Source organism: Erpetoichthys calabaricus, chromosome 12, assembly GCF_900747795.2.
Source record: "Erpetoichthys calabaricus chromosome 12, fErpCal1.3, whole genome shotgun sequence".
Taxonomy (NCBI): Eukaryota; Metazoa; Chordata; class Cladistia; order Polypteriformes; family Polypteridae; genus Erpetoichthys; species Erpetoichthys calabaricus.
The window spans coordinates 85,634,434-85,647,770 of NC_041405.2; the positions used below are offsets into that span (position 1 = coordinate 85,634,434).

General features: G+C 34.8%; 1 protein-coding gene across 2 annotated transcripts in view; it reads right to left on the reverse strand.

The window, feature by feature from the left end:
- arhgef6 (Rac/Cdc42 guanine nucleotide exchange factor (GEF) 6) overlaps positions 1-13,337 on the reverse strand; it is a 172,873-nt gene that overhangs the window by 120,838 nt on the left and 38,698 nt on the right. For both annotated transcript variants that reach the window (XM_028815801.2, XM_028815800.2), the window contains exons 4-6: positions 7,472-7,593; positions 2,554-2,755; positions 915-985 (exon numbers count right to left, since the gene is read on the reverse strand). In XM_028815801.2, coding sequence (XP_028671634.1) covers positions 915-985; positions 2,554-2,755; positions 7,472-7,593 — 395 coding nt within the window. The remainder of the gene's footprint in view (positions 1-914; positions 986-2,553; positions 2,756-7,471; positions 7,594-13,337) is intronic.

Consider the following 13,337-nt stretch of genomic DNA (forward strand, 5'->3'; position numbering starts at 1 on the left):
CATGGGTGTGTGTTGCAACTGTCCATAACTTGGTAAGATTATGTAAATGAAAGCAATGAGTGAAAAAAAAATCACTGGAAAAGTAGTGCAGTGTGATGCTGGTTTAAAGACAACATGTCTGCAGTGATCACTGCAAGCTTACTCCCACTCTGCAACGTATACATGATAATGATCATTTTTAAGACCTAGGAAAAATGTTTGCTTACCGTTTTGTCTATTGCAAAAATGCAATTTATTCATGGTTTCTAAGCATTAACCAAAACAGAACTAATTAAATTAGTATTTAACATGGTGCTATAGTATTTCTCTCATCATATTCTATATCTATTACATTAAATATCTGAGAAAATATATAACTGATAAAGTTTCACAAACTATGAACACAAAAATTACGATCACACAAACTGTGTGAAAAATAAATCTCTGTACTTACAACTGTGTACATCCTTTGAAAGACTTACTTCTCTTTGGATACATGAATCTGATAATTGCATTGGCAATACAATCTCTGCCAGCTAGCCTTGACTAAGATTATAATTATAAGACTAACTGATAAGTGACTAATACATGTGTATCTTTTCCAATTTGGACTTGAGGAGTAGCCTCTTTACCTTTTTCGCCTTCAAGAATATAAATAAAATAATTTAAAAAGTTTATTCTCCTTTGGAGTAAAAACTGTAACCTTCACAACAAACAGGTGAGCACTTTTACTGCATGAAAGTGCTTAATTTCCTAACAGAATGTATCTTTTTTTTTACTTGGAAGCACTCACCCAGCTATTTAAGCAAATTCATTTTACTCTAAAAACAGTACAAAAGAGAAAAAAAAAACTGCTTGCCTACAACTGTAGAAAGGCCGATTTTTTAAGATTATGTTTTCTGTGAAATATTATTCAAGAACATAAAAAGCCTTACCACATTGTAATAATTTTTTGTCAGTGTGGGTGTCTCAAAAGCCTTCAAAGCTTTGGGAGAAATAGGCTTATCTGGATAAAAAAAATAAAGAATATAAATTGTTTTACAATATAGTAAACAACCACAAAACTCACATAACATAACATTCTCAAATATGCTTAAACCATTTTAGGGTTATGGGGAGCCAGAGCCTACACCAGGAACACTGGGCACAAGAAAGAAACAAAACCACAGATAGACCACCAAAGCATCATAGAACCCACTCTTAAATACACCAAAACTTACACCTGACCAATTTAGAGTCACCACTTATCTTAATATTCACTTGCTTGATGTGTGGGAGGAAATCAGACTATCTTGGGAAAATCCAACACATGGAGAATGTGCAAACTCCATACAGACACCAACCGGGCATGACATTCAAGCCTAGAATGTCAAATCTACGAGGCAGCAGTGATAATTACTGTGCCACCATGCTACCAAGAACAAATATTATACATAAATAAAAGTGGAACACTTAGAAGTCACAGAAGACCTTGTTGAAATTAATTCACATTTTAGGGTTATCCAGTTTAATGTCTATGAGGTATAGGAATCATGGAGGACAAAAAAACCACACTGGCTTACACCTGGATTAAATGACAAAAGATGCATCAAAAACTTTGTTTTACATAAAGCACACTTTATACAGAAATTACCTCTGGTCTAAAATTTAATATTTTAAGTGATTTTAATAGAAGGCTGTTTTACAGTAACAGCAAATAATCTACTTCAGTTGCTGAGTTGCCAATAGGAACATGTAGTACAGAACAGAGATCTAAAGGACTGCAGTGTGTGCATTAGCTTCCACTGGTTTAACACAACACCACATGTATAATCTGTGTGTTCTACACTGTTTACTCAGTAGTGCTTTCTAGGTGCATATCATTGTTCTCCCATTATGAAGTTTATATAATTTAACTAAGGACAAGACAAAATACTGCTGCAGAATTTTTGATTATGTGAAATATCTCTTAATATTCATTTTTAGGTCCTAAAAACATGGAAGCATTTAACAATACGTAAATTGTGCAAATTATATTGTCAAAACAATTTATTATGAACTCTTAAGTTTCAACTGAAAATATTTTTTCACAGCACACAACTAAAGCATAACACCCAAAGCTAGCTGAGGAAAACAATGCTACACGATGGATATGGACAAAGTTTTTAACTAATTTGGAAATAAAAGAGGCTCAAGTCGTATCTGTTTTAGTCCTCTCTCCTACATGGCTATGTATTAGGTTAGCTACCTGGCACTCCAATCCTTTTTCATGTTCTTTGCGTTTCTTTTACACTATTTATTAATATTCTATAAACCCTGTGTTTATCAATAAAATGAGTGTACTTCAGTTACTTTGATATATTATTATATTGAAAATAAAGAGGAAACCTTGCCAAAATGTCTCATCAACTATATGCACCATCACAGGCAAAGTGGATACTCAGTCAACTGACTGATTAACCTCAATCAATCTATTCTTCTTCCTCTAAATGCAGCATAAAGTATTTTTTGAACAAGAAATTAATGAATATGGTATCTGCTTGCACTGCTTCAGCCAAAACAACTAAATGTAACGCGTCTGAAATTTTTTCTTACCAGTTGCCTTGATCTCTCTCACATAATTACTGGGGAACCATCCAGTTTTGCCATTTAGGGTGCCCTCCCACCAGCCACCCTCTTCCATGCGTGTCACACTGATAACATCACCCTTGGAAAATGAAAGCTCATCTTCATTTGTTTGTTTGAAAACAAAGCGGGCTTTAACAAGCACCTGTTGACTGCCATTCTCCATCACTTCCTGAAAGTAATGCAGAAGAAATAAGTTAAAAAAGAGAACAGGGAAAAACATACATGACTGTACTTTTCAAGAGCCACCTTATATGTAAGCATATTTTTAGATAATGCAGGAACACCTGACAACATGGTAGAATAGGTAGCTGGGCAGGTTTTTTGCGGTTGCCTGTCTAATTAAAAGTATCTGAAATAGTTTTTCAAATCTAAATGTTAACCACTAATAAATAATAAGACCCTTTGCGTACTTATATTCTCACAATGACTAGCCATAATACAAGAAAATTATAATCACTAACTAATAATATAAAGTTTGTTAGATTAGGCATAATCATATTCTGGTAAAGCAGGGTGAATTCCTGTAAAACAGCTTTTGTTGTGCCGTTTTCAAAGTACCTTATATGACTTAGTTATTGCTTAGCCTGTGTACAAATTCAGAATTAAAATTAGGCCTGAGAAAGTTAACAAGTTAATTGTTGCAATAAATGTGGCTTGTTTAATGCGTTAAAAAATATTATTGCATCCAAGGCTGGCAATGATGTAAACGCCTCAGGTAGTGCTTTGGTCAGGGCGGCATTTTTATGTTGTTTTTTTTGTTTTTTTCAACATTTTGAAACAATAATACTAATAAGTTAAGTGTTTACCTAAAGAATTACATACACATCCAGTACCGCATTTAAATAATACCTATAAAAAATTTTATGAAATAAAATTTTCATTTAAAGGTTTAACATTTCATATTACATACTGTAGTTCTCGACGATACACCACATGTCAATACGTAGCACTGGCTTTTATTTTCTTGATTTACACATATTGACAGAGGTGCAGTGGTGCAGGAGGAAAAGGGGTGGGGAGGGACGTTTATGGCAGTCCTGGTGCAATGCTAGAAAAAAATTGTGAAGGTTAAAGTTATGTTCTCTTTTTTTCACTTCATGCTTCTGTAAGAAGATCAAATCAAAGTCATATCACATAAGTACTAAATAAGTTATCTTTGAAAAGTACTAAAACAAAAATAAGTCTCTACTACCTCTGTATTTAACTCATCAGTCTGCCAGCCAGCTTACAGTGCTGACGGCCCTAATATAATGACAAAATTTGATGAAATAGAAATGTAATGATTATTCCTACCCATGATTCAAGTTTGCAGTATCTTCATTAATTTATGCAAAGAATACAACATAACCATCCAAGTAATGCACAGTGTCAGTTTTTAAATGAGATAGCAACAACAGAGATCTTTTTTAACATGCCAGGAGCAAAGGTGTAGGCAGAGCAGTGTTTTCCAACATTTTTTCTGTGGTGGCACACTTTTTGTAACCCAAAAAATCCCAAGGCACACCACGATTCTACCAACCACAAAAGCATTAAATCTCTAATTGAGCTAAAATGTCCAAAAGGGGCATAACAGGGGGGCAGCAAACAAAGCAGCTCAGAGATTGCCATTCGTAGACAGCACTTAGTGAACACTTTGGATGCATTTTCCAGCTGCTTCGTCCTTTTGCCGCTCATACAGGTGATCCTCTCTCTGCCTCACTCCGCTAACCCAGGGTCAGAGGCTACTTGTATGCCCACTGTCCCTCATCTCTGCAAAAGTCACTGGTGAACATGCACCCAGGCAGATGAACTCCTGACACATCTCCTGGCTACTAAAGTGCTCTATAAGTGTTGTGTCTGCTAAACAGCGATCACATAGCTGCTTTTATGTCGGCTTCTCCAGGTAGTCTTGTCCTCTTCAGACAGGTCTCGACCACCTGAGGAGCGTGACTCTGTCATGTAAGGACCCAGTTTCCATGGTGGACCAGTTGAAAATCACTTGTGTAGAGTATAAAAATCAAGTTGTTGATGGTGGTAAACAATTGAGGATATTGTTTAGGGAGTTTTAACACAAGTTTTAATGTACTGTATACCCATTTAGGAGATGCTTATTCTTTCAGCAGTGCATTCAAAGTCAACAGTCATTTTGATCTTTTAAGTTTTACTTTGTCTTTGTCTTATATGCCATGCCAATTTTATAATTAATACGTTGGCCTTCTTTTCAACTTACCTTTTAGGAAGGCATTCAAATTCAGGTTGCACTTGCTCAATAGTATTTTGTTAAAATTTCAGGTTTAAGGTCATTGTTTAAGTTTAAACTATGCCATTAATTTTTTTTAATTCCTTTGTGTTGATTCCACATTAAATTTGTGATTCAGTCCGTAGTTACCTCATTATTTATGAATTAATCTTATACTTACATTCTTTAATGTTAGATGTGATTAAGCATAATAAATTACATACATTTATGTGATTAATTAGTTATTTTTTTAAAATTGATTCCCAGCTCAAATTAAAATATTAACCTTCAGTGTAACTGATAAGAATACATTACATTTGCCAGCATACCTTTCAAATATACAGTATGACATATGTGCTTTCACAACATTTGTCACAATTTATGGATTATACTAATGAACATTAGTTTGGCTTCAAAAAAACAAATAAATGACACAAGTTCAGTGTTTGCATATTCGTACTTAGCAATGAAGTGTGACATGTTGCCTATCCTGCTAATTGGTTTAATGGCAGTACTTCGAAGCAATAAATAAGTTTCATTTTGGTATTAACAAATAGAGCTGCTCATTTCATTGCCCGTGTATAAAAGTCAAAAAGCCACTTTGCCTAAAACTGCTCTCTAATTTTTACTTGCTACAACTGTTCTGAGTACTGCCAGAGTACTGATCCTGGAACTGATTAGTTAGAAATTCTAACAAATTAGTTAGAATGAATGGATGGATGGACATCTGTGCAATCAGAAAATGTATATGAAGCCTTAGTTTATGAGGCCTGTGCAGGACACTGAATTAAAAAGTTATTCATTTCGCCATCATTTTTGTCTCCTCTTACAACCTCTTGGCACTACAAGCTAAATGATTACAACTCATCTGATAGGTCACACTATTTCTGTTCTCAAATCACACACAACTCTATTTCTGAAATAACTCTGTAATTGGATAAAGTAGGCAATAAAGAAAGCCTGAGTGTTTGTGTGTGTGTCTGTTGTTTTTAATAATAATAAGCACTATTCTCACAATTGTGCACTGGAATTCTCCAGTCTTGAACACAAAGCATCTCAAGACACGACCTGTGATGTTTTTCTTTTCAACATGTGTTCTTATGGTGCTATATTATCACCACTGTGAGTCACTTTCATATGTAGTTTTGATTCATGCTTTTCTCAAGTATTATTATGCCTTCTGGAGTAAACCGTCAAATTGCAATCACACATAAGTGCTGTACTGACTCTCATTCAGTACTACCAATTCTGTTAAAAAAAAAAAGGCTGGTACAGTTGCGTTTTCGGGAATTTGTATAGACACAATGCCGAAATATGGTTTCTTGTGACATCCCTAATTGACATTTTATTTGCCTGAGCTCAACCAAATCAAATTCCATACAACTGCAATTGTTACGAAAATAAGGTAAAGCATAACACAGTTCTATAATATTTAAAAGTGTTTCAGCTCCATTTAAAAATCAGGAAATGGATACCTTGTATCAGTTATCATATTTCAAAGCGGTCTTTTTTTAGTAAGCAAATCTGCATGTCTGAGGTGGTAAGATATTTGAGAACAGGGTCGTCTCTATATTTTAATTCCAGAGTTAAATTTCTACCCTGAGCTGTGAAGCTAGATGGAAAAAAGATAACCTTATTTACATTTGGTCTTTGAATCTATTAAGTTGGTTTATGCATTGTATACTCTGTGGTTGGTTTCTCTGGTTTGGATTAATTGCCTTTAAAAACAAATGGATGAATAGATAGATCATGTTTTTTCTCCTCCCTTGAATAATCACAAGCAACAAATTTGGGCATTTTTATGCAACATACCTACAAATTAGTTAAATATATCAGTGCTTAGGCATTTGCACCTATGGTAAATGAATGGTAATATAAGCAGTTTGAGTTTCATGATTTTAATGTACTGTATTCTGATAGTCCACAGATTTAATATAAGTTGAAATGGTTTCTTTGGCAACTAAATCAGCTGCTAGTCAGAAAATGGAAGAATAAAGATGGCAGATAAAGAATGTGATCTAGAGTAAAAAGTGTTATAGGGACCTTTAAATACGACAAATTTAGAAAATGTCAACCAAGTACTGTTCATTTGAGGGTTAAAGTGCACTTCAAGCATACAAGAAAAAGCTTTTCCAGTCAGTAGTTGATACTGTAGCATAATAAAACTGACAGTATGCACAAAAATATAACTGTTAGAATATCTGATGATGTTTTATATATATATTTTTGTAATTTGTTAAAACAATGATAATTAATATTATATGCCATTTCCAAGAATGATGAGAAGGGATGTTTTAGTGTTTTCTTTGGAACATGTTTATGGCACCTTTTGAGCTACTTGTATCCTAGGCAGGCCTGGTTCATTAACTATTTTTGTGGGGTCAGTTATGGATTAATTTTCTGGGTTTTGATTAACCAGCTTTAAATATAAATGGATGACCAGGTAAGTCATGTTGTTTTTCTCCTCTATTGCATAGTAATAATTAAGAGACTGGAACAAATCATATGAATAATGTATATGTGTCTATACAGTCTGATGTGTCAACTCTCATGTAAATTTGATACATTCAATCAAAAACAATAATGTACCATATTATAACACACTTTCCTTCTTATGAGATCAAAATGATGGGTCACTTGAAAGAAAAAGAAGAAGATTGTTCTCACCGTGTTTTTGGATTGTCTATGCGGAGATTTATGTCCTTTGAAAGAGGACGTTCTCTGAGAACTGGATGGCTGGCTATGTGCTTGGGAGGCAGAGCGTGTACATGATCTTTCTACACAGTGATCTGTTAAAAAAAAAACAAAAAACAAACAAATCAAAATAAATATATCAGAATGAATATTATGTAACATTTGCAAACCTGCTCAATGCAAATGATGGCCACTGGGGCCAGAGACTATCATGGCAACACTGGGTAGAAGGCAGGAAACAGCCCTGGACAGAGCACTAGTCAATCACTGGGTCCATTCACACACATTGCATCTCACACAGGGCCAATATGAAATTACAAATGAACCTAACATGCACCTGTTTTTTGGGATGCAGGAGAAAACTCAAGCAGATAGTGGGAATACATACAAATTACACAAAGAAACAACTGAGCACAGTATCAGAACACAGGATTTTGTTATTTTGGAGTAACATTGCTTGCCATAGCATGCTGATGATAAAAAGCATTTCTCTTCAGGGATGCACATATGCATATCAGTGTGAAATACAGAAATATTTACATATAAAACCGCATTCCGTGATTATTAACACATTATATCAATGCCATAAGAGAATCAGTCAAGAAGCCAAAGTGAGACAATATAACATCATGAAATAAACATAAGAAAGTTAATGTAGATATTAGCGATAAAGTTGCAAAGAATTAACTGTTTTATTTGAAATTTCTGAGCCCCTTTGATACTTCTAGATCTGTTTTAATAGAACTTTTCCATAAAGAAAACAAACTGCACAGCAATCCTTATAATTCCTGGGCCAGTTTGAAAAAGAATGCTAAAAGAAATGTGATCTTTCATAGCTGTACAGACAATTAAGTTTCACAAACTAAGCTATTCATATGTCAAAACGGCTTCATCATCTCATGCAATGATATCCATTACTGTGATCTTAACTACTGTTTGTAATTTGTGACAGCAGACATAAATAGAGTTAATAGAACAAATAAATAAAGTTAACTCAGCCAAACTAGTCTTTCTCTGCTGTGCAGTTCAAATTTTGCATGCCGTTTCATGTACTTTATACTCAAAAAGAGGTATTTTTTTGTTTAGATGACCTTCTTGCCGTAAAAAAAAAAGTCAGAATCATTAAACACATGACTTTCACAGGCCACCCGGGGCTAAACAACTCTTCACAGATCTGAGGTTCAAGCTTGTCACTTTATTTAGCACACTTCATAAGATTAAAATTACAAAGCATGGAATGTAATCTAAACTTATCTTACTGACCAGTTCAGATCAACTCTGGGTAACTTTGGTTCATCATCAATTATACCAAGGCACATTGTGAAATATAGTATGATGCATCTCACTCAGGTCCAGACTAGCTTTCCATGCGTGGAATATAAGAACAATGTTTGAAAACTGACAAGAATGACCAGATAACAGATATGCAACGTCTCCAAACCTAAGCACTATTTGTATTTATCAATGAAGCAAAGGAGTTTAAACAGAATACATGTATTTAGCAAATTTACATATGTTATAACATAACATTTTTGAACCTACTTAATCCAAACCAGGGTTTTGGAGGGCTACAGCATATCCCAGAATCACTGGATGCAAGGCAGAAAATAGACCTGGACACTTGTGCATCACAGAACTTATTCATATTCAGCCACACTTACATTCAGCCAATTTAGAGTCACAGGTTAACCTAATGCTCACTTGTTTGTACTTTGAGAAAACCCATGTAGACTGTGAAAAACTACTATGACATGACAATATACCATGATAATTTGAAGTGTAATGTTTTGCAGTAATGCTGCAAATATTTGAAACAATTTTAAAATTTATTTTTGCCCTATAACAGACAAGCAATTATGTTCTTACATTATTCTCATATTCTTTTTCAATATTTTTAAATAGTTAAATGATCATATGAAAACCTTTACAAAACACACAAAAGATACTTTTATAGTCAGGTATCAGTCATCTTCAAGTAGGTATAACAGAACCTTATCCTTTGAAAGCAAGATTGTTTCTTTCAATAAAATGTAACTTGTAAACTGAAACAACAAGTAAGTTAAACCTAAAGCAAGTCATCTGCCCAAGAAACTTTTAAAATAAGTTAAACTGAAGAAAAAGAATACACAGTCTTCAAAAGCTTCAGGGACTGTATTTAAACCTCATTATTCCTCTGTGTTTCACTACAATCTTTAGATAAAAAAAAAATATGAAAAAAAAACACACACAAAACATGCACGCACATATGCCAATTTTTTTAACGTATAGGGTAGGAGTCTATCTAGCATTAGCACATTAAATCTGATTTCCTAGGTACGTGGCCCTGAATAAGGTGCCTTTTAGAAAATAAAAAAATATTTGATTTGAGTATAACTATACAGAAATTCTGATTTGTTTATTGAATCACATACACACACTTGCATGTATTGAATGTTGCTTCCCAATTGTGAATTCCTATAATTTCCCCTTGGTGTAAAATAAAATATAATCTATCTCTCCTCTAGACAATTATACAATAATCACAGAAAAATAAAATTTAGAATCACTCACATTTTCAGTACATGTAATAAAAAATGTATCATTTGCTAATCAGAAAATTTATCGATGTTCCAGATATTTCAATCAGCTTAAAAAAAAAACAAACAAACAAAAAAAAACACTACAGTAATCCCTCCTCCATCGCGGGGGTTACGTTCCAGAGCCACCCACGAAATAAGAAAATCCACGAAGTAGAAACCATATGTTTATATGGTTATTTTTATATTGTCATGCTTGGGTCACAGATTTGCGCAGAAACACAGGAGGTTGTAGAGAGACAGGAACGTTATTCAAACAAACATTTGTCTCTTTTTCAAAAGTTTAAACTGTGCTCCATGACAAGACAGAGATGACAGTTCCGTCTCACAATTAAAAGAATGCAAACATATCTTCCTCTTCAAAGGAGTGCGCGTCAGGAGCAGAGCATGTCAGAGAGATAGAGAAAAGCAAACAAATCAATAGGGCTGTTTGGCTTTTAAGTATGGGAAGCACCGCGGCACAAAGCAGTTGAAGGAGGAAGCTCACACCCCCTCTGTCAGGAGCAGAGAAAGAGAGAGAGATAGAGAGAGACGGAGTTTGTTTTTCAATCAAAAATCAATACGTGCCCTTTTAAGTATGCGAAGCACCGTGCAGCATGTCGCTTCAGGAAGCAGCTGCACAGAAGGTAGCAACGTGAAGATAATCTTTCAGCATTTTTTGACGAGCGTCCGTATCGTCTAGGTGTGTGAACAGCCCCCCTGCTCAATCTCCCTACGTCAGGATCAGAGAAAGTCAGCGCAAGAGTGAGAGAAAAGTAAGTTGGGTAGCTTCTCAGCCATCTGCCAATAGCGTCCCTTGTATGAAATCAACTGGTCAAACCAACTGAGGAAGCATGTACCAGAAATTAAAAGACCCATTGTCCGCAGAAATCCGCGAACCAGCAAAAAATCCGTGATATATATTTAAATATGCTTACATATAAAATCCGCGATGGAGTGAAGCCGCGAAGCGCGATATAGCGAGGGATTACTGTATATATAATCACATAAAACTGCACCTTTTCACAATGCTTTTACAAGCACCTATTCAAAATGTTACCAAAGACCCGATAATATATGTAAATGTTGGAATGAACAGTTGGCTTTTTTGTGAGCTAGGAAGGACCAATGGAATAAGGAACCTGGGAACAAATGAGGTGCCCTTTAGAAAAATATATGATTTGAGTACAGCTACGCTACTGGTGAAAAGTTTAGAACACCACAGTTTTTCCAGTTTTTCTTCAAATTGAATCAGTTGAAATGCAATGAATGACCTAAAATGACGAAAAGGTAAACAGTAAACTGCCAGAGGTTTAAATTTAAATTTAAAGTTTAGGTTAGCAAAAACTGAAAAAAAAAAAAAAAAAGGAAATTTCAGAATACTGATAATAGGCCATCTTCAGAGTACAACTAATAGGTTACAACCTACAGAGGTTCCTGAGCAATTAAAGTAAATTAAGCCTTGCAAGTTAAAGCAAACAATTTGCACATGTGTCTCAACTTCTGTTGGTTAGTTAAAAACCCTCGGCATGTGTTACTACACCTCTGAAGTACTACTTGGACAATATTCTGGTGATAATAGCAAGAAAATGACAATTAACAAATGAATCCAGTCCACTCTACAGTACAGAAGAGAGATGACATATGTTTATGTTACATTCTGCCTTTGACACAGTCAACCACTACATCTTTCGGGCAACCTTCTCTAACACTGGCATCGCTGGAAATGCTCTGAGATGGTCCGAGTCTTACATTTCGGGCAGACCTTACAGAATGTCTCTTACCTAGAAATGAATGAAACAGGAATGAAATATGTAAGAGTTCTCTACTTATACAGAGATTGAATAAACACGTACTGAGTAATTGCAGTAAAAACAACCTTACTGCTACATTATTTGACATTTTTTTGTCAATAATGGACATTATCAACCTGCAGCTAAAAGGTTTTTTGAGTTAATTAATTCAATGAGAAGGGTACAGTTCCAATAATTACTATAAACACAGGATGTGTTTAGAAAAGGAACAGCAATTGATATGTGAGCAAAAGAGCAGAGCTGCAGGGAATGCAACAAGTACTTTTCTGGGACTGGTTTTGCCACAAATAGCAAGGACAGGATCAAAACTATCTCCCTCACTGAAGAGATCCTTTTGTTATTGTGTATCTTGAGACTGAAATCTTAAATACCTTTGGTATTTCCATTATACAATAAATCAGTTCCTTTCCAAAGTATTAGTTATTTCATTAATGTTAATGAATTATTAGTTTTTAAACAATATTAATAGCAAGGCAAGGAACTTAGTGCAGATAATTTATTCCTTTCATGGAGTAATACTGGTTGTGATTTTGTGCTGGTATTGCTCTTTTTGCATTTGTATTTTTATTTTTTTAGGTAATACAGTCTGGTCCGTAAGTATTTGAAAAGTGACACAGTTTTCGTAATTTTGGCTTTGTACAACACCACAACGGATTTAAAACAAAGCAATCAAGATGTGATAGTATAGACTTTCAGCTTTAACTCGATGGGTTTAACAAAAATATTGTATGAGCTGTTTAGAAATGACACATTTGTTATACTTGGTCCCCCTATTTTCAGGGGGTCAAAAGTAATTGGACAAACTAACGAAATCATAAATATAATGATTATTTTCAATATTTCATCAAAAATGCTTTGCAGTCAATGACTACCTGAAGTCTAGAACCCATGGTCGTCTCCAAGTGCTGCGTATCCACCCTACGGATGCTTTGCCAGGCCTCTACTGCAGTTGTCTTCAGTTGCCACTTGTTCGTTGGACTTTCTGCCATCAGTTTTGTCTTCAGCAAGTAAAATGCATGTCCAATCGGGTTGAGGTCAGTTAATTGACTTGGCTTTTGAAGAAAATTCCACTACTTTCTGCTGAAAATCACTTGGTTTGCTTTCGCAGTATGTTTTGGCTCATTGTTCATTTGTATCTTGAAATATCGTCCTATCAGTTTTTTCCAGTATTTGGCTGAATCTTAACAGATAGCATAGCCCTGTACACTTGAGAATTCATCCTGCAACTTCTGCCAGCACTCATACCATCAATAAACAGTAGAGACTAGGGCTGGGCGGTATGACCAAAATTCTATATCATGGTATTTTTCAAAATAATATCAGTTTCACGGTATTCAACGGTATTCTTTTTCCCCATGCATGAGTGATTGTTAACCACATTTTTCCACTGCAATTACTGCAGTAGATTGGCTAAGAATAACTTATTCCACTGTCATGAGAATTGTACATTGTACAAGAAAACATTTTAAT